This window comes from Nyctibius grandis, chromosome 33 (genome assembly GCF_013368605.1).
Source record: "Nyctibius grandis isolate bNycGra1 chromosome 33, bNycGra1.pri, whole genome shotgun sequence".
Classification (NCBI taxonomy): domain Eukaryota; kingdom Metazoa; phylum Chordata; class Aves; order Nyctibiiformes; family Nyctibiidae; genus Nyctibius; species Nyctibius grandis.
In genome coordinates, this window is record NC_090690.1 from 5,217,387 (window position 1) to 5,238,777 (window position 21,391).

The 21,391-nt window shown below is 56.8% G+C and overlaps 1 protein-coding gene across 2 annotated transcripts in view; it reads left to right on the forward strand.

Annotated features, from left to right (window-relative positions):
* Positions 1-2,331: 2,331 nt before the first annotated feature.
* Positions 2,332-21,391, forward strand: part of OGDH (oxoglutarate dehydrogenase) — a 44,959-nt gene continuing 25,899 nt past the window's right edge. For both annotated transcript variants that reach the window (XM_068421330.1, XM_068421332.1), the window contains exons 1-3: positions 2,332-2,441; positions 5,889-6,137; positions 14,470-14,658. In XM_068421330.1, the coding sequence (XP_068277431.1) occupies positions 5,916-6,137; positions 14,470-14,658 (411 nt within the window). In that variant the 5' untranslated portion in view covers positions 2,332-2,441; positions 5,889-5,915. The remainder of the gene's footprint in view (positions 2,442-5,888; positions 6,138-14,469; positions 14,659-21,391) is intronic.

The following is a 21,391-nucleotide window of genomic DNA, read 5'->3' on the forward strand; positions in this document are numbered from 1 at the left end:
CCGCCGGCACCGCCGCTCGCTGCTCTGAGCCCGCTGCTGGCACCGCGGCGCGTTTTCAAGAGCCGCTGGAAGGAACCACCGTCATCGGGGTTTTCCCTTTCGCAACGCCTGGTTCCTCCGGAGAGAGTGGGAGGGTTGGGGGGTTGTTGCCCCCCGAGCAGCGCCGTGGGGCTGAGCGTGGGGCAGAGCAGCGGGGATGCTCTGGGGTCGGTGTGTGTGTGGGGCAGAGAGCAGCGGGGGGATGTGTGGGGTCAATGTGTGGGGCCGGTGCTCATGTGCCTGCCCAGGGCTGACCAGCAGGGACCGTCCCAGTCCCAGCCCCATGGCAGCAGGGCCATGATGACACCCACCCTCGTCAGGGCTGGGAACCGCAGCTGCCCCGGAAGGGGCCGGTGGCGCAAGCGCTGCCGCTCCGCCATTTCCCCATGGCTTCCTCCTGTGTCCTTCCGACCCCGCTGTCACCTCGGTCCCTTGTGCCCACCCGCGCTGCCCTGGGGACACGGCCTTTGGGGACGCTGTGCCCTTTGGGGACGCTGTGCCCTTTGGGGACACGGCCTTTGGGGACCCTACAGCAGACCCCCAAACCTGGCAGCGCAGCAGGACACCCCATGGTGTCCACCTGGGGTGCCGGTGGTTGCGCCATGCTGGCCAGGCCGGGGACATGCTTGCGTGGCCCCGGGCTGACGGGGTGTTTTCCTGCTACCCGTTTCGATTCCTCCTCAGCGCGGCCGTGACTCACCGGGAGGGAAATTGCCGACAGCACCAAAACTTCCCAGGCGCCTGCTGCCTGCCCTGCCTGCGCCCCGGGCATCCCACGCTGGCATGTCCCCAAGGCCTGAGGTCCCCCACACCATGGGGTCCCTATGCCAAGGCGTCCTTCACACCATGGTGGGGGTCCCCAGGCCATGATGGGGGTCCCCAGGGCACAGTGGAGGTCCCCAGGCCACGGTGGGTGTCCACAGGCCATGGCAGGGTCCACAGGCCATGGTGGGGGTCCCCAGCCTGTGGCGGGGTCCACAGGCCATACTAAGGGTCCCCAGGCCATACTAGGGAACCCCAGGCCATGGCGGTGTCCCCAGGCCGTGGTGAGGGTCCCCAGGCCATACTATCAGTCCCCAGGCCACGATAGGGGTCCCCAGGCCATACTAGGGGTCCCCAGGCTGTGGTGAGGGTTCCCAGGGGATATTAGGTGTCCCTAGGCCATGACGGAGGTCCCCAGGCCATACTAAGGGTCCCCAGGCCATGATGGAGGTCACCAGGCTGTGGTGAGGGTCCCCAGGCCATGGTGGTAGTCCTCAGGCCATACTATGGGTCCCCAGGCCGTGGCAGGGGTCCCCAGGACATGTTGAGGGTCCTCAGGCCATGTTGAGGGTCCTCAGGCCATACTAGGTATCCCCAGGCCACGATGGGGGTCCCCAGGCCACACTAGGGGTCCCCGGGCCATACGAGGGATCCCCAGGCCATACAAGGGATCCCCAGGCCATACTAGGTGTCCCTAGGCCATGATGGAGGTCACCAGGCTGTGGTGAGGGTCCCCAGGCCATGGTGGGGGCCCTCAGGCCATGGTGGGAGTCCTCAGGCCATACTATGTGTCCTCAGGACATGGTGAGGGTCCTCAGGCCATAGTGAGGGTCCCCAGGCCATACTAGGTGTCCCTAGGCCATGATGGAGGTCCCCAGGCCATACTAGGTGTCCCCAGGCCATGGTGTGGGTCTCCAGGCCATGGTGAGGGTCCCCAGACCATACTAGGTGTCCCCAGGCTGTGGTGAGGGTCCCCAGGCCATACTAGGGGTCCCCAGGCCATGATGTGGGTCCCCAGGCCATATGAGGGATCCCCAGGCCATGGCGGAGTCCCCAGGCCATAGTGAGGGTCCCCAGGCCATACTAGGTGTCTTTAGGCCATGATAGAGGTCACCAGGCTGTGGTGAGGGTCCCCAGGCCATGGTGGGGGCCCTCAGGCCATGGTGGGAGTCCTCAGGCCATACTATGGGTCCTCAGGCCATGGTGAGGGTCCCCAGGACATACGAGGGATCCGCAGGCCATAATGGGGGTCCCCAGGCCATACTAGGTGTCCCCAGGCCGTGGCGAGGGTCCCCAGGCCATAGTGGGGGTCCCCAGGCCGTGCCACCCAGGCCTGGTTCGAGGGCCGCGCCGCGCAAGCACGCCGACCGCCCCACCCTGGCCCCCGCCGCCTAAGCCCCGCCCCACGCATGGCCCCGCCCCCGGAGGTTTGGCCCCGCCCCCGGGAGGTTTCTCCCCGCCCAGCGCGCGCGGCGCTTTGGGGCTGGGCCCGGAGGGGGCGCGGCGGCACGCGGAAGGGGGCGCGGCGACGATGTGACGCAGCGTTCGGGGCGGGGCGGCGCGGGGCGGGGCGGCAGCCGGCAGTTGGGGGCCGCTGTCAGAGCCGGGGCCACGAGCGTGGCGGACGGGCGGACGTGCCGGTGGGTACCGCGCGGGGCCGGGTCCGGCAGCGGGGCGGGGCCGGGCCGGGGCGAGGGCCAGGGCCGGAAGGCGGCGGGAGGGCGCGGCGGGCTGGGGGGGGCCGCGGCCGCTCCCCGGTGTCCTTGGCGCCGCCGCCCGGGCGCCTCGGGGCGGGACTACCGCTAGAAGGGCAGCCCGGCGCAGCCAATGAGAAGGCGGCTCGGCGCTTCACGCTGCTCCTATAGGCGGCGAGACGCGCGATGTCCGGGCGGCGGCGGCGAGCGCTGATTGGCGGGCGCATGAGCGGGGGCGGGCCCCGCGCGCCCGCGTGGGGCCGTGCGCGGCGGGCGGGGGGGTCCCGCGCCCCCTTCCCGCGCCCGCCCGCGCCTGAGGGACCCTGGGACCCCCCCGAGACCCCGCGGACCCCCCGGGGTGCCCCGTCCCGCCCGGCGGGTGGATCCCCCGCTCCCACCCGGGGCGGCCTCGGAGGGCTCAGACCGGGGCGGGGGGGCGATGGTGCAGCCCCCCGGAGAGGGTCAGCGCCTGCCCCGGGGCCCTCGGCTGCTGCGGGCCCAGCGGTGCTGGAGCGGCTGCACCGGGAGCCCGCGGCTCTCTGGGACAGCGCCGGCCCCGCCGCTTCCATTAATGCTGAATTTGTTGTGATTTTAACCCAAAAAAACAAGCGCAGTTCTCAGCCGAGAGCCTTGTGCGGCGGGCGTCATGGATGGCGGCTGCCAGAGGTCAAGTTTAGTGCCTCAGTGTGCGCTCTCAGCTGTTAACGGGGTGAATGTTTGTGTCGTTCGACGTCTTGGTGAGATCTGGGGTGTGATGGGGCCGTTGCCACGAGGGCCCGGCCCACAAACCCCCGGCTCCCTCTCCTTAACGCCTCTTGAGCTTTGTGTTCACGCGTGACCCCGATATCGCTGATCTCAGCCTCGATTTCCTACATCCTTCCTCCTGGTCGTCGTGCGCTGTTTTGATTTGCCTCAGAAAACATCCCTGCTCTGAGCTCACCCTGCTCCGCGGCACCGCCTGGGCTTCCGCGCCTCGGGGAAGCCAACCCTCGCTGCAAGAGGCCCTCAGAGACCGCCCGGTTCTGCTCCGTTTTGGCTCAAACCCTGGCATTAACCCTGCTCTTTTCCAGAGAGGTCACCGGGACGCTGCTGAGCGGCCGCACCGAAACCGGACACCAAAGCCGGAGACGCCGCCGACGCTTTCGTCCTAAAGCTTCTTCTCCCCCTACGCGCGTCCCTGCGCACCGACACCCGCTTCAGTCAGCTCTCTAAAATATCTGCGGGTGTTTTGCTGCTTAAATCCGAGGGGGGTGAGCTGGGAAAACCTCTAGTGCTGCCCCACTCGCTGTCTGGCACCCGCCCGCCGTTTCTTGCCTGTTACAGAATCCCAGAATCACTGAGGTTGGAAGAGCCCTCTGGGCTCATCGAGTCCAACCGTTGCCCTGACACCACCATGGCAACTAGACCAGGGCACTAAGTGCCATGTCCAGTCTTTCCTTAAACCCCTCCAGAGATGGTGACTCCACCACCTCCCTGGGCAGCCCCTTCCAATGGCTAATGACCCTTGCTGAGAAGAAATGCTTCCTAATGTCCAACCTGACCCTCCCCTGGCGCAGCTTGAGGCTGTGTCCTCTTGTCCTATCGCTGGTTGCCTGGGAGAAGAGGCTGACTCCCACCCTGCTACACCCTCCCTTCAGGTAGTTGTAGACTGCACTAAGGTCACCTCTGAGGCCCTGGTTTGGCTGTGAGCAGAAGTGAGCGAGCGGGGTGGAAAGGACGAGTGGTTTCCCTTCTTTCATCGGATAAATCTGTAAAACACTGAATTAGAATTAGAGCAATTCCTGAGGCTCTTTGGACCAAAATCTTGTGTTTTGAGGTGGGAAACGTCGCTGCTGCCGTGGCGAGTAGCCAGAACTAAACTCAGCGAGGCAAATCTGGAAGCTGGGCTGATGAAGCACCGCTAACGAAGGTGTATTTTTGTTTTTTCAATCCCGTTTGCTGCGAAACTTCATTTTAATCTGGTGGACGCACGATAGCTGCTTTGACATTGGGCTGCTGCTCGTTAAACTGCTCAGGCATATGGAAAGCGGCCAGTTGGGTCACCTCCAGCCTCGGGTCCTGCCTCTTGCAGGAGGAGCTGGGTGGAAAGGGCAGCTCCAAGAAGAGCTGGCTCCAAGCGCCGGCGTTTTCCCCGGGACGATCTTGCTCCAGCGCTTTCCCTTGGGCTGCGGCCGTCGGGCAGATGCTTGTGACGAGGAGCATGGTTAACCCCAGGCCTGTGCACCCACCGAGAGCTGCAAGGTGGACATTGCTGGGGGACCACTGAGAGGTCCCACGCTGGCTCTGGGTTGCTTTTCTGGGTTCTCTGGGCAGGGGAGAGCCCTTCTCTGGGTCTGTCATCTGCGTCAGCCTTGGGTCTGAGCTTTAAGGAGAAGTGATCTGTCCTGGAGCCCCCATCCCAAGCGCTTTGCACCATCACACCTCTACTTGGCAAAGGGTTTTCCCCGTAGACTGTTTCTTCCCAGCTTTACCCTGGTGCACGTAACACGAATGGGCGAGAGGAAAACCTTGGCCAAGAAGAGCGGCCGCGGGGTGAGTAACGCAGCAAAAATCGAAGCTGAGACCTTCAAAAAGCTTCCATGGTGGGTCGCCGTGATGAGAGTTGTCCTCCTGTGGCTTGCACAGACCTGGAGGAGCGCTCCCCACTGACTCGCTCAGCTCGACGTGAAGGAAGATGTAATATTCAGCATTAAAATCCAGCTGGTAACAGGTTTTTTCCAGCACCATTCTGGGCAGGGTGCTTTCAAGGGCTTTGCTTTAAACTCGTACGACCGTCTGCGTTGCTGAGAAATGGGAGGTTGAAGGGCCAAAGTTGGAGGCTGAGTTTCCTAGAGAGGATTTTCCTGTTTAAAACGAACAAAAAGAGGATTCTCAGAGGAAGAATTAAAAAAAATCAACAGAAATCAAAGAATGCTTTATGAGTTTATTATTGGAAAAGTGGTAGATGATGTTGGCTAAGGAACTGAAGAAGAAAGCACCGGGGGAACGTGATACCTTATACTGTTAATCCAGGCTGCATTTCACCGTCCAATGGACTTTGTTTCGTACGAAGGTGCCGATATAAAAGGGTGTGGGTGGCTTTGACGCGCAGCCACTCGTGGGTACCCCACCGAGCAAATCTGCTTTTCACCGTCGCGTCGGGGGAGACGACGGTGCCGTGCCGGGACGGGGGAGGCAGACCCAGCCGCGCCGAGCGTCTTGAGCAAAAGCTGCGTGTCCCAGCCCTCGGGGACTCAACCGTGGGATGGGGTGGATGGATTGATCCGAATTAAAAGCTGATCCGAAGCTCAGTTCTCCGTGCTCGGGGCTGACGGGGGGTGTGTGGGGGGTGGTCTCTGCTCTGTGTTCTCCTGCAATAATTTCTAACCCACTTTTCCCTTCCTCTCCCAACAGGAACTTGCGTGAGGCGACGGGACAAACATGCTTAACTTAAGGACTTGTGCAGCAAAGCTGAGGCCGTTGACGGCCTCGCAGACTGTAAAGACAATTTCCCGACACAGGCCGGCAGCGCCCAGGACGTTTCAACAGATCAGGTGCTACAGCGCGCCGGTGGCTGCCGAGCCTTTTTTGAGTGGGACTAGTTCGAGCTACGTGGAGGAAATGTATTACGCTTGGCTGGAAAATCCTAAAAGTGTACATAAGGTAAGGAGCAACCTCGCCAGGATCTTGCCTTCGCTCCTCTCTCTGTGTGCTGGGTGGTGGGTTCAGGTAAGTGCCCGCGTCCTGAGGAGGACTGAATTCAACCGGAGGGGTCGGATGGTTGTGGATGTTCCTTCTGCCTCGCTTTGCCTGAAAGAAACGTCAGCGATTCCTTGAGCAAGAGCCAAGAGGAGCTTCTCTTTGAAGAGGGGACGCCGTGGGCTTGTGGGACGCAGCAGCATCCTGGATCGCAAGCGGATACAAGGAACAGCTACTCCTGGGAATCCACCTTTAACGAGCTCCTGATGCTTTGTTTTTCCCAGTTCTGACGACTCCTCAGGAGGGTTTATTCTGGAGCGGAGGGTGGGGGGAGGCAGGGAGGGTGTTGTCCACATCTTGCCTGGTTTCCTTTTCGTTTCAGGCACAGGGGGTGTGTTACACGTTGGGGCAGACGGACTGGAGCTAAGCTTGACTCTGAGCTTGTGTGCATCAAGCCAGAGCGTTGATCTGCAGCCTGGGGAGGGGGAAGTGGGTCTGGTGGCCAGAGGGATTCCCACCAGCTGCTCCCAAACTTAAAACTGGGAAACCAACCCAGCCATGGGCAGTATGCGTCGAGGTCTGTCTTGGTCTGAATTACTGAAGCTCCTCCAGCGAGGAGAAGGTCAGCTCTTCTACGTAGAGTCCAGCAGGTGGGGGCTCAGCTGGGAAAAGGATTTCTGAAACCCAGCTGCATTTTTCATTTCATAAGGAAAATGTTCCTCTAGTGACTAAGCCTCAGCATAACCTGAGGGGTTTTTAAGACAATTTTGTACATGTGCTGATGTAGAGCAGGGATTTTCTTTGTTCAGTAGCGTGTGAGCAGTCTGTAAACCAGGATGCGATGGTTAAATGAGCAGTCAAGGGTGAGTAAGGGATCTCATGCCCCAACGCCTGCATCAGCGTTGAGCGTGTTGTCGGTGGCACCGATCCCACTCATCCAAAACACATGGGTGCTTTAAAGCTCTTAAGGTGGGATCAAAGCCGGGTTTTCACACATGGTGTTGACTTTATGCTTCTTTCGAGGCAAATGGGTAGCAGAGCTGGGCAATACGGACTCGGAAAACACAAAGTATGTTGGTTTGGGTTGTGTCCTTTGTCAAAGAGCGACTTGAAAGCCAGCCAAGCACACGCCTGTGGTGCAGCCCCGTCCTGCAGAGGCAGGATGTTGAACTAAAAGCCATGAATGTAGTCTGATTGAAAAATGAGCGAGGGTGACGCCACACTTGTCCCAGCGACAGGCACGCTTGTGTCTTTGGCGAAGAGTCTTCACGGTTTGATACCGGCTCTTTGATCTACAGACCCTGCTCAAGTCTTGAAGGTTGCTTTGAGCAGATGTGAGAGTAAATATCAGGAGTAAGGGGGGCAGATGGCTGGGAAGTGTGTTTGGGTCCCAAGGCCGGACCTCTGAGTCTCTTCTGGTCTTGTCTCCACTTTAATGTAGCCCCTGTAGCTTCATCAGCTCGCCTGTAGGTAGGCAGTGCATGCGGTGCCATACAGGAGTCCTCATGGACGCTTGGCTGAAGAAACTGGGGGAGAACTTAGGTTGGAAGGAGCCTCTGGAGGTTCTGCTCTGGTGTGGGTGGCTTGGAGGTGGCATCCAATTTCATGGCCAGACCAGGTCGCTCAGGGTTTTGTGCGGTCAAGTTTTAAGCATCTACAAGGGTGGAGCTCCCACCACCTCTCCAGGACTCCGGTCCAAAGTTTATGGTGAAGAATTGCAAGTGTGTATTAGTCACCCCTGGAAATCAATGTCCCTTGAAGTACTTTTAAGCGCTTGGAGGGCAGTGCAGGAGTTGACTTAAGATTTTGCCTCCAGTGCAGCTGGGCAGGAAGGAAAATCAGCATGAAATGAAACGGGGTCTTATCGCTGCCAGGAAGCGAACCTGACGTTAGCAGTGTAAAAATCAAGTCTTACTGACTGCTTTTTAACCAAAATCAAGCTGGCGTCCTGCTTGGCAGAAAGGAGGTTGGACCAGATGATCTTTGAAGGTCCCAACCCAAACCGTTCTGTGATCCTATGAAATCCAGCTCCAGGTCCCAAAACTGCTGGTGGGGTTGATCCCTGAGGTTTGGTGTGGACTGTGCTGTTGCCCCTTGATGCACTTGACCCTCATACTTGACTCATCTCTCCGGGGTGGATCCCACCTCGTTCCAGTGACCGCTTCCCAGCTCCTAGCTGGGCCCCTTTCTCCTCTCCGTACTTTTTCATGGCTCACCCTGTCCCTGCTGGGACACCGAGCTGTTGCTGTGTGATTGGGATTGTGACCATCCCAGGTCTCAGCTCACGAGTGGTCCCCATCAGCCTGCGTCCCCTCCGACGCGACAGTGGAGCGTGTCACCCCCGTCCCCGATAAACGTTGGCTTCCATCCCATCAGATGTAGGGTCAGATCCGAGGGTGGAGTCTGGCCGTCACACAGACCTGCCTGCGGCTTATCTGTTCCCTGCACGGAGCAGACGGGCTGCGCCTCGCCGGGCTGCTTTTTGCTGGTGAGGGGGAGACCGTCTGCCAGGGAAGAGCTGGGGTTTCTTCGCTGTTGTCACCAAAAACCTAGTAGACTTCCAGCCCTGGCTGGGCAAAATGAATTCAGTTCCTCCATGAGACACTGGTGGTTTAAACTTAAATTTGTTTAGAGTAGAGAAGATTATTTTTTTTTTAAAAAAAAAGCTATTTTAGGTTGTTTTCTGTGTGCAGTCCTTCAGCTGAACTCTGGTTTCTGAGTCTGATGAGCAGATAAGAGCAGAGGTGAGGGTGTGGGGTGTCGGTGGGCTGCTGGGGGTCAGTGCTGCTTGCTCCCAGGACTGCTTCCCCGGGGAAGGCCTCCTTCTGCCCCGCTCTCTGCCAGCTGCTGGTGCTGGCGATGCTGGGCACGGCCCATGCCATCTCCACAGGACCCCGAGCAAGTTGGTTGCTTCAGGGCAGGTGGTGGGAGAGCTTTGGTTGCAGGAGGATGATCATGGAATCATAGTTTTGGTTGGAAAGGACCTTTAAGCTCATCGAGTCCAACCGTCACCCCAGCACTGCCCAGCCCACCACTAACCCATGTCCCTCAGCACCACATCTACACGGCTTTTAAATCCCCCCAGGGATGGTGACTCCACCACTGCCCTGGGCAGCCTGTGCCAGTGCTTGACAACCCTTTCCATGAAGAAATTGTCCCTGATCTCCAATCTAAACCTCCCGTGGGGCAACTTGAGGCCGTTTCTCTCATCCTGTCTCTTGTTACTTGGGAGAAGAGACCAACACCCAGTGTGATACCAACAGTCGTACATCCACGGCAGGTTTAGCCTTCTTAAACAGCAGCCCCTGTGTTCAGGTTAAACTGGTGTAGAGAGATACAGCTCTCCCATATGTACGTACATAGAATCACAGACTGGTTTGGGTTGGAAGGGACCTTAAAGCCCATCTAGTTCCAACCCCCTGTCACGGGCAGGGACACCTTCCACCAGCCCAGGTTGCTCCCAGCCCCATCCAACCTGGCCTTGAACACTGCCAGGGAGGGGGCAGCCACAGCTTCTCTGGGCAACCTGGGCCAGGCTCTCACCACCCTCACAGCAAAGAATTTCTTCCTCAGATCTCATCTCAATCTCCCCTCTTTCAGTTTAAAACTGTTACCCCTCGTCCTGTCACTCCACGCCCTTGTAAAAAGCCCCTCTCCAGCTTTCCTGTAGCCCCTTCAGGCACTGGAAGGTGCTAGAAGGTCTCCCCGGAGCCTTCTCTTCTCCAGGCTGAACAGCCCCAGCTCTCTCAGCCTGTCTCCAGAGCAGAGGGGCTCCAGCCCTCTGAGCATCTTCGTGGCCTCCTCTGGACTCGCTCCAACAGCTCCGTGTCCTTCTTCTGTTGGGGGCCCAGAGCTGGACGCAGCCCTGCAGGGGGGGTCTCCCGAGAGCGGAGCAGAGGGGCAGAATCCCTTCCCTGGACATCAAACAGTCTTTGACATGGACTTGTTAATATGTTTTGTTTTTTTTTTATTGAAAGTGGTTTTATGACCACGCCGTGTTTAGGCCATGCCGTGTGACCCCAGCTTCACCGACACGATGGCAGGAACCCGCAGCAAGGCCAGACCCCCACGCCCAGCCCCAGGAGGTGCCTTTGCTGCGTCCTTTGCCGTTGTGCTCACAAATAGGGGCTGAATTTGGTAGGATTCTCACTTGAGAGTTTGAAACGTTTGGGTTTCATCCCCTGTCTTCAAAAAGGAGCACCCCGGAGAACTGAAAGTCCTTGTTTGTGTTGATAAGGGACAAGGTGATGTGCAGAGCATAAGCTGCTTGACTCTCTACTCTCAGCAAAGGTTACCACCATAAGTTTGGTTTCGGCTCTTCGTCTTCCAGCCTTAAGCTCTGATGTTCCTCCTCTTCTCCCTGCTAAAGCAGGAGGTGCCGCCTGCTTTGCCAACCACGCGGAGCAGGTCTGGTCGGTGCCTTCTGTCCCCTGGTATCCGTGGCAGGAGAAGGAGCAGGGACACAGCCCGAGCTGGAGGTAGAGGCCATGCGTCCCTTGTGCATCTCCCAGCCTGGAGCAGCCCTAGCCCAATCTGAGGTGGGAGATGTCACCCCTCTCCCCTTGCCGTGCGTGCGTGACATCCAAACCGGCTTTGTGGCCGTGGCTGGATCCCACAAGCCTTTTCCAGGAACCGAGACTGATAAACGAAGTGAAAGATGCTGGTTTTGCTTGGTGAGCTGTTTTTGGGGCCGTTCCCAGCAGAGAAGCCCGCGGCGAGCTCTGCTCTCAGAGCTCAGCTCAAAATCCCCCTAAAGCCTGAGCTCTCCGGGCTCACCGCGGTCACTTGGCTCTCTGTCCCGCTTTGCCTGGGCGAACGGCGGGGACGTTCTTGTCCTTGGGTGAGACAAGGGACAAGAACCTTGTCCCTCGGGTGAACGCCTTGTGCCGTGGCTGTGGTGGGACGTGTGGCTGTGGGATGGTCACAGCAGGGGCCTGGGGTTGGTGGCCTTGAGCGTGCTGAGACCTGGGGGCTGCCCGCGTGCTTCGGAGCGGGGAGGTGGCGGCTTCGAGCCCTCTGTGTAAGAGTGAGGTGAAACTGAGCTCTCTTACACCCTATATACACACACCTTATACTCTCTCTGTGTAGGTTATAAACTGGAGGAGCTTTCGCAGGGCTGCCGTGGGCACGGAGAGGCTCGGAGGGGAACAACCTGATGAGCTTTATTACCGCTGTTACCTTTGACAAGTGCTGGATTAAGGCAAAGTCCTTCCCGTGATAAGAGCAGGATAACGCTGATGGGGCTATTCAGCCTCTCCCGTGCGGATACGTGAGCTGCAGAGACACCTCGTGAGCTCCAGGGGCACCTCCCTGGCACCTCCCTGGGTCACCAGAAACCCCCGGGGTGGCCCTCGAATACTCTTGAATTTCGAAACCGAATCAGGAACTTGAAAGCTGACATTTTTATAGCTCTTTATCAGGGCCGCAGCCTTCGCCCGGGGGGGCAAAGCCTGAAATTCTCTGTAATTAATGTTGGGCAATAAAGCGAAAGTGCCCGAGCTGACCGGGCCAGTGCCGCACCTTGTTTGCGAAGCTTAAAATGAACTTTTTCTTTCAGAACAGTAGCAAATTGCCATCTCCAAGAGGTTAATATTGTTGAATGTCAGAAGAGAGGAGGTTATAAAGGCGATATCTGCCTCCTGGCTCTGTCCCTGTCCCGCCGCAGCGCTGCCAGCCCCCTCCCTGGGCTAGCAGATGCTCCCATCCTCTTGCCTCTGTTTTCCAGTACATTAAACAACCTTAAATCACGGAGCAAAGCAGCCATCCAGATTCCTCCCCATCCCGAGGGCACGGAGCCCATCCTGGGGTGCTCGTCCCTCCGATGGCTTCTGGGGCACCCATGAGCTCTGCGAGCCCGGGGAAGGGAAGGGGCTTGGGCTGCTCTCGCAGGCGGCCAGGAGTCAGGATCGTACAAAAGCAGCTCTCCCTCTTTTCCTACTGCCATTTCCTTTAGCAGGCAGCAATCAGAGCTGGGATGGATGTTTTCTCTCTTTGCTTTTTGTTTTGTTTTTCTTCTTTTTTTTTCCTTTGGGGGAGCTATTGTTTATCAGTTACGGTGCCAGATTGTTCCAGATTTTATTTATGTTCCTTCAACGTGACCCGTTTCTAAATTTAATCACCTTGCGCAGCCGTGTGATGGGGCGTCCGGGTAAATCCCGGCTGGAAATAGCTTCCTGGGGCATGTGATGGGCGCTGCAGCCGGAGGAGCTCCAGGGAAGGGGGAGACCTGATGCTCCTCTGGCAAAGGTCAGGTTTTCAGTCCCTTCCACCCTGCTACCAGGCTGCAAAAGCTGCTTTTTCTCCCCCAAACCACCACCGAAGCTGCTCCGAAGGCTCTTTTTGGCTTGATTTAAAGCTGATGGGGTTGGCTGCTGGGTTGGGGTTGGTGCTGGGTTGGGTTTGGTGCTGGGTTGCGTTTGGTGCTCCCCACAGACCTGACGTTGAGGGGTGCGCAGGGTGCTGAGCGCTGGGCTCTTGCTCTTGGTCAGCGGAGAGACCCTTGGGCTAAAACCAGCGTGGATCCGATGGGGTTGGTTTGCTCTAGCTGGCGTCTCGGGCACGTGGAGATGCCACTCTGCTTCGCCCCCGTCCTTTGCTATTGCTCGGTGGCACGTGGGAAGAGGGCAAGGGTGGGAGCGTGATGGGAGGACGTGGACTTGGACTTTGCTCTGCTGGGCTCTTCCCCTTCCCCAGGTGCCTCTTCAAGCAGGCAGATTAGCTCAGGTTTGGCCTGGGATGCCTCGGGGCTCTTCAGGCAGCGCTGGATAAGTCCCACAAAGTTACACCAAGTCTGTCGAGGGCTTTTTTTGGGGGGGTTTTGCTTTGTTTTCTTAACACCTAGAAACGCCCGTCTGCAGAGGAGTGCAGGAACAGAGGTGGTGTCTGCATTGCTAAGGGGGGAGCTGGAACGGGAGTATCCGTGTAGCGCTGGCGTCCCCGTCGCTGAGAGGATGGGGAGAAATGGGAGAGGGGACGGAAAAAGTAAGAAGCCATTGCTGGGACAGCACGGGTCGTGCTGCAACCTGGGGCTCAGGCCGTTTAGACCATGGAAAAGAGGAAGAAGTGTGTTTGATTAAAGGGTAAAAAATACTTTTCAGAACATATTGTGGGTATTCAGAGTGCAAACTCCTGCCCTGGAGAGAAGGGAACGAGAGCCTGAAGACCAGGCTGGGGCTCATTGCTCAGAGTAGTGGTTTTGAGCTGAGCCAGGCATGGGGTGTCACCTGTGTCCTGTCCTGAGCGCTGCTGCCCAGGGAGGGTGGGCTCTGGGGATGGGCTCGTGCCAAAAATAACTGTCCAGATGGATGGGAAGTGGGATAATGGTGTAACTGGAGTAGTGGGAGAGCTTTAGTGCTTTTCTGTCCAAGGCAGGTGGGTGCCTTTGGCAGCGGCTGCGTGGGGCTGGGGCGGAGGGGATGAGGCAGCTCTGCCCCAGGGGGATTTACTCCCCACTGTGGCAATTGAGCTGAGAACCCGTAACTGGGTCGGGGCGATCCCAAGCACAAATCCAGGCTGGCTGGAGAATGGATTGAGAGCAGCCCTGAGGAGAAGGACTTGGGGTGATGGGTGACGAGAAGCTCACCATGAGCCGGCAACGTGCGCTCGCAGCCCAAAGCCACCCGTGTCCTGGGCTGCATCCCCAGCAGCGTGGCCAGCAGGGCGAGGGAGGGGATTCTGCCCCTCTGCTCCGCTCTCGTGAGACCCCCCCTGCAGTGCTGCGTCCAGCTCTGGGGCCCAACAGAAGAAGGACACGGAGCTGTTGGAGCGAGTCCAGAGGAGGCCACGGAGATGCTCAGAGGGCTGGAGCCCCTCTGCTCTGGAGACAGGCTGAGAGAGCTGGGGCTGTTCAACCTGGAGGAGAGAAGGCTGCGGGGAGACCTTCTAGCACCTTCCAGTGCCTGAAGGGGCTACAGGAAAGCGGGAGAGGGACTTTTGACAAGGACATGGAGTGACAGGATGAGGGGGAATGGTTTTAAACTGCAAGAGGGGAGACTGAGATGAGATCTGAGGAAGAAATTCTTTGCTGTGAGGGTGGTGAGAGCCTGGCCCAGGTTGCCCAGAGAAGCTGTGGCTGCCCCCTCCCTGGCAGTGTTCAAGGCCAGGTTGGATGGGGCTTGGAGCAACCTGGTCTGGTGGAAGGTGTCCCTGCCTGTGGCAGGGGGTTGGAACGAGATGGGCTTTAAGGTCCCTTCCAACCCAAACCAGTCTGTGATTCTGTGATTCTATAACCTCAAATGAGGAGGCGTTTGGGTTGCGGGTAATGACCCTGTCACCTCTCTTCTTTCCCTTTTCCTAGTCATGGGACATCTTCTTTCGCAACGCCAATGCTGGAGCTGCTCCAGGCACCGCTTACCAAAGCCCCCCTCCACTGAGTACCAGCCTTTCCATGCTGTCCCAAGCCCAGTTCCTGGTTCAAGCGCAGCCCAACGTAGATAAACTGGTGGAGGACCATCTCGCAGTGCAATCTCTTATCCGGGCGTATCAGGTAAGGAGATGGGCTTTGCGCTGAGGAGGAGTGTGTCCACCACAGAGGGTGGTTGAGGTGGGCTGGGGTTAGGGCGGTCGATGCATGTGTTTTTCATGGAGAGCGTTCAGGATGCGTGCTGGGCTGCCTGGTTGTTAACAGGAGCTGCTGATCTGTTGGGGCAGAAGCTCAGCTGATGCTTTGCTGCATAATAGGAAGATTAAAGCTATTGTCACCCAAACAGAACAATGCCGGTGGCAGGGAGGGGGAGGTCTTCTCCGTGCAGGGTGGTTTGCTGGCTTCTAGAATGATGCTCCTGTGCGGTGGGCTCCTGCCATGCTCAGCAGCAGTGTGGGACACCTATCCCGCTGAGAGAGCTTCTGAGGTCCTAAAAGAAAGAGTTCAGGAAACATTTCCTTGTGATTTGTGACCTGGAAGAGGGCTGCAAGTGGGACTGGTGCTGCCAAAGTCAGCCTTTTGGGAGAAACATCCTCCGGCTGGGGAATGGCCAGTCAATATTTGAACTCGAGAGAACATCTAGATGTGTTTCTACATCTGTGTTGTCCTTTCACCTTTGGGTTGCACTCTGGTTTGTCAGGCATGGGGGCTTTAATTGGGGCTGCGGTGAGAAGTTAACAAACCCAGCTGCTGTCGAGGTGTGACCATGATCTTCTCACCTATTCCTGCAAAGAAGCACGTGGTGCAGGTCATGTTCCTGCTTGGGTACGGGCAAAATCCAACGTACAAGGCCACGGGTTAAGGCAAGAACTGCAGCACTGGGCAGTTCCAAAGGTCTGCCCAGCTTGGCCCTGCTCTCTGCGTTGAAGAAAGTGCCCCTGCCCTGCTCACCTCCGCAGCCGAGGTGCCGACGTCACCGCTGGGGCTCTGCCCTGCTTTTCTTTAAGAAGGGGAAGGTGGGACGTGTTGGTGAGGACCTGCCTCTTCCCTCGTGGCTGATTTCATGGGAGGTGACTGCCCTGCCAGCTCTCTCCAGCTCGGGCGGATCCTGGTGAGCTGTTTCTAAAGGCCATGCAGCTCTCCCTGGTGGAACAAGCGGGAAGATGCCAAGTTCAAGAAAGTGACTGATACAGTTGGAGGCAGCAGCTCCAAGTCAGCGATTTGAACGCAAACTCTGTACCCTCTTCTGCGTTCCTGTCACCTCCTCCATCTCCGAACGGCAGCACTGGGAGGTGATCGCTCTTGGATGTCTCTTCTAAGCTGTCTGCAGGGAGAAACCCACCTCCCTTCCCACCGCGGCGTCACTGTAGGGCTGTAGCTGCAGTGGGGTGTCCAGCTGGGAAAGTTCAGCCCAGTGTATGGAGGTATGAAAGAGCAGGCAGGCAGGAGGAAGCCCTGCCAGTGATGGGTAACCTCCTTAAAACACCAGACAATTAATTTATTAATTGGATTGAGCTGGATTGTCCCTGTAATTATAGGTGAGCAGTGACCCTGCTTGGCTGCGGCATCAGTGATGGCTTCTTAATTGTAGCTGTGGTTGCATGTCCAAGTCATCATTTCTTTTTGAATCACAGGATGGTTTGGGTTGGAAGGGACCTCAAAGCCCATCTCGTTCCAACCCCCCTGCCACAGGCAGGGACACCTTCCACCAGCCCAGGTTGCTCCAAGCCCCATCCAACCTGGCCTTGAACACTGCCAGGGAGGGGGCAGCCACAGCTTCTCTGGGCAACCTGGACCAGGGTCTCACCACCCTCACAGGTGCACGTGGCTGGCTCATGGTGAGCTTCTCGTCACCCATCACCCCAAGTCCTTCTCCTCAGGGCTGCTCTCAATCCATTCTCTGCCCAGCCTGTGTTTGTGCTTGGGATCGCCCCGACCCACATGCAGGACCTTGCACTTGGCCTTGTTGAACTCCATGCGGTTCGCACAGGCCCAGCTCTCCAGCCTGTCCAGGTCCCTCTCGATGCCATCCCTTCCCTCCAGCGTGGCGACCGCACCGCACAGCTCGGGGTCGTCCCCAAACTCACTGAGGGTGCACTCAGTCCCACTGTCCGTGTCCCCACCAAAGATGTTAAACAGGACCGGTCCCAATCCCGACCCCTGAGGAACGCCACCCGTCACTGGTGCCCCCTTGGCCATCGAGCCGTTGACCGTAACTCTTTGAGCGCGACCATCCAGCCATTCCGTATCCCCCGAGTGCTCCATCCGTCAAGGCCGTGTCTCTCCAGCTTAGAGCCAAGGATGTCGTGCGGGACAGTGTCAAATGATTTGCACAACTCCAGGTAGATGACATCAGTCACTCTTCCCTTATCCATCAACTCTGTAACCCTGTTGTAGAAGGCCACCAAGTTTGTCAGGCATGATTTGCCCTTAGTGCAGCCATGTTGGCTGTCACCAACCACCTTTCTGTTTTCGATGTGCCTTAGCGTAGTTTCCAGGAGGATCTGCTCCGTGATCTTGCTGGGCACACAGGTGAGACTGACTGGCCTGTAGTTCCCCGGGTCTTCCTTTTTTCCCCTGTTAAAAATGGGGGTTATGTTTCCCCTTTTCCAGTCAGTGGGAACTTCACCAGACTGCCACGACTTCTCAAAAATGATGGATAGCGGCTTACCAACTTCATCCACCAGTTCCTTCAGGACCCTCAGATGTATCTCATCAGGTCCCACGGACTTGTGCACCTTTAGGTTCCTTAGATGGTTTCGAACCTGATCTTCTCCTATGGTGAGATCAGGAGAATGCCTTTGGATTCTACGACTTGGGTCGTGAGGCTAGAGCACTTGCCGGTGAAGACTGAGGCAAAAAAGGCGTTGAATCACAGAATCACAGAATGTTAGGGATTGGAAGGGACCTCGAAAGATCATCTAGTCCAATCCCCCTGCCGGGGCAGGATTGCCTAGACCATACCACACAGGAACGCGTCCAGGCGGGTTTTGAATGTCTCCAGAGAAGGAGACTCCACAACCTCTCTGGGCAGCCTGTTCCAGTGTTCAGTCACCCTTACAGTAAAGAAGTTTTTCCTCAAATTTAAGTGGAACCTCCTGTGCTCCAGCTTGCACCCATTGCCCCTTGTCCTGTCAAGGGATGTCACTGAGAAGAGCCTGGCTCCATCCTCTTGACACTTGCCCTTTACATATTTATAAACATTAATGAGGTCACCCCTCAGTCTCCTCTTCTCTAAGCTAAAGAGACCCAGCTCCCTCAGCCTCTCCTCATAAGGGAGATGTTCCACCCCCTTAATCATCTTCGTGGCTCTGCGCTGGACTCTCTCTAGCAGTTCCCTGTCCTTCTTGAACTGAGGGGCCCAGAACTGGACACAATAGTCCAGATGCGGCCTCACCAGGGCAGAGTAGAGGGGGAGGAGAACCTCTCTTGACCTGCTGACCACACCCCTTCTAATACACTCCAGGATGCCATTGGCCTTCTTGGCCACAAGGGCACACTGCTGGCTCATGGTCATCCTGCTGTCCACTAGGACCCCCAGGTCCCTTTCCCCTACGCTGCTCTCCAACAGCTCTGTCCCCAACTTGTACTGGTACATGGGGTTGTTCTTGCCCAGATGCAGGACTCTACACTTGCCCTTGTTAAATTTCATTAAATTTCTCCCCGCCCAACTCTCCAGCCTGTCCAGGTCTCTCTGAATGGCTGCGCAGCCTTCCGGCGCATCAGCCACTCCTCCCAGTTTTGTGTCATCAGCGAACTTGCTGACAGCGCACTCTAATCCCTCATCCAAGTCATTAATGAATATATTGAATAGAACTGGTCCCAGAACCGACCCTTGCGGAACTCCGCTAGACACAGACCTCCAACTGGACTCTGTCCCATTGACCACCACTCTCTGGCTTCTTTCCTTCAGCCAGTTCACAATCCACCTCACTACCCGATCATCCAGACCACACTTCCTCAGTTTAGCTGCGAGGATGCTGTGGGAGACCGTGTCAAACGCTTTACTGAAATCGAGATAGACCACATCCACAGCTTTACCATCATCTATCCACCGGGTAACATCCTCATAAAAGGCTATCAAGTTGGTTGAGCAAGACTTCCCGTTGGTGAAGCCATGCTGAGTGCCCCTAATGATCCCCCTATCCTTGATGTGCCTAGAGACAGCACCAAGAACAAGTTGTTCCATCACCTTTCCGGGGATGGAGGTGAGGCTGACCGGTCTATAGTTACCCGGGTCCTCCTTCCTGCCCTTTTTGAAGACTGGAGTGACATTCGCTTTCCTCCAGTCCTCAGGCACCTCTCCTGTTGCCCATGACTTAGCAAAGATGATGGAGAGTGGCCTAGCAATGACTTCCGCCAGCTCCCTCAGCACCCGCGGATGCATCCCATCAGGGCCCATGGATTTATGGACGTCCAGGTTGCTTAATTGGTCCCTGACCCAGCCCTCATCAACCAAGACAGATTCCTCCTCTATCCTGACTTCTTCTGAGGCCGCAGGGGTCCAGGGCTCCTCAGGACAGCTTCCAACAGTATAGACAGAGGCAAAGAAGGCATTCAGTAACTCCGCCTTCTTTTTATCCTCTGTCTCCAGGACCCCCACCTCATTCATCAGTGGGCCTACATTGCCTCTAGTGTTGGCTTTACCTGCAATGTATTTGAAGAAGCCCTTTCTGTTGTCCTTGACCTCTCTTGCAAGGTTTAATTCCAAGGAGGCCTTAGCTTTCCTAGTTGCCTCCCTACATCCTCTGACAACAGACTTATATTCCTCCCAAGTGGCCAGCCCCTCCTTCCACGATCTGTACACCTTCTTCTTCCACTTGAGTTTGCCCAGCAGTTCCCTGTTTAACCATGCAGGTCTCCTGGTACCCTTCCTTGACTTCCTACCTGTTGGGATGCTCTGATCTTGAGCTCGGAAGAAGCAGTCCTTGAACGCTAACCAACTATCTTGGGCCCCCTTACCTTCTAGTACCCTGTCCCATGGGATTTCCCCTAGCAATTGCCTGAAAAGGCCAAAGTTGGCCCTCCTGAAGTTCAGGGTTGCGATTCTGCTAGCTATTCTGTTCCTGCCACATGAGATCCTGAACTCTACCATCTCATGGTCGCTACAACCAAGGCTGCCCTCAACCTTCACCTCTTCAACCAGACCCTCCTTGTTAGTGAGGATCAGATCCAGCAGCGCTCCTCTCCTAGTTGGCTCATCCACCATTTGCATCAGAAAGTTATCATCAATGCACTGGAGGAACCTCCTGGACTGGGGATGGCTGGCTGAGTAGGCCTCCCAGCAAATATCAGGGTAGTTGAAATCCCCCACAACAACCAGGCCCTGTAATTGCGAGACTGCTCTCAGCTGCCTGTAGAAGGCCTCATCACCGTCCTCATCCTGATCCGGTGGCCTGTAATAGACACCCACAACAGTATCACCCCTGCCAGCCTGCCCCTTAATTCGCACCCACAGACTCTCAACTCGCTCCTGATCTGCCTCTGGACAGAACTCAATACATTCTAGCTGCTCACTCACATAAAGAGCAACTCCACCACCTCTCCTTAGCGGCCTGTCTTTCCTGAACAGGACATAGCCATCCATGACCACATTCCAGTCATGCGAGGCGTCCCACCAAGTCTCTGTAATTGCCACTAGATCATAGCCCCCCGACCGAACACGGATTTCTAACTCCTCCTGCTTATTTTCCCAATACTTCAGCCTTCTCCATATCCCAGGTGACCAAGTCTCCCGTGTCCTTCCGGAGAGGGCCCACATTTTCCCTGGTCTTCCTTTTATCACTGACATACCTATAGAAGCTTTTCTTGTGGCCCATGACGTCCCTGGGCAGATTTAATTCCATCAGGGCTTTAGCTTTCCTACCCTGATCCCTGGCTGCTCAGACAAGTTCTCTGTATTCCTCCCAGGCTACCTGCCCTTGCTTCCACCCTCTGTAGGCTTCTTTCTTGTGCCTGAGTTTATCCAGGAGCTCCTTGTTCATCCATGCAGGTCTCTTGGTGTTTTGGCCTGACTTTCTCTTTGTTGAGTTGCATCGCTCCTGAGCCTGGAGGAGGTGCTCCTTGAATACTAACCAGCTTCCTTGGGCCTCTAGGGCTTTATCCCAAGGTACTCTCACAAGCAGGTCCCTGAAGAGGCCAAAGTCTGCTCTCCTGAAGTCCAGGGTGGTGAGCTGGCTGTGCGCCCTCCTTGCTGCCCTAAGGATCCTGAACTCCACCATTTCATGGTCACTGCAGCCAGGGCCATATCTCCCAGCTCTCATTCACTCCTTTGCTTCCAAGGGCAGTTTCCCAAGGGATCCCATGCACTAGTGCCCTAAACAGCCAAAATTTGGCCTTTCTGAGGTGTAGGGTCCTGATTCTGCCTTTTACCCATCCCGTACCCTTCAAGTTTGAGAATTCGACCAGGGTATGATCGCTGCAGCCTGGGCTACCTCCAGTGTTGACCTCTCCGATAAGTTCTTCCGCATTAGTGAGCAACAGGTCCAGCAGTACCTCTCCTCTGGTTGGGCTCTCCATCATCTCTACTAGGAGGTTGTCCTCAACGCACTCCAGTAGTTTCCTGGACTGCTCGTAGTTCTCTGTGCCGCTTTTCCAGCCGATGTCCGGGTGGTTGAAGTCCTCTATCAGTACCAGGGCCTGCGAGCATGATGCTTCCTGCAAATATCTGCTGTGGTCTTGTTCTGGGTTGGAGGCTTCTTGTGTTGGCTTGCGTTGCATGTGCAGAATAACAAGCACCATGGCTCCTACGGGGGAAGAGACCTTCTCTTTGCTCCCACACTGATTTGAGGATTTTCTGTGTACCTGCAAACTGCTGAGTTGACCTCAAAGCCACTGGACACCTCAAGCTCAAAGC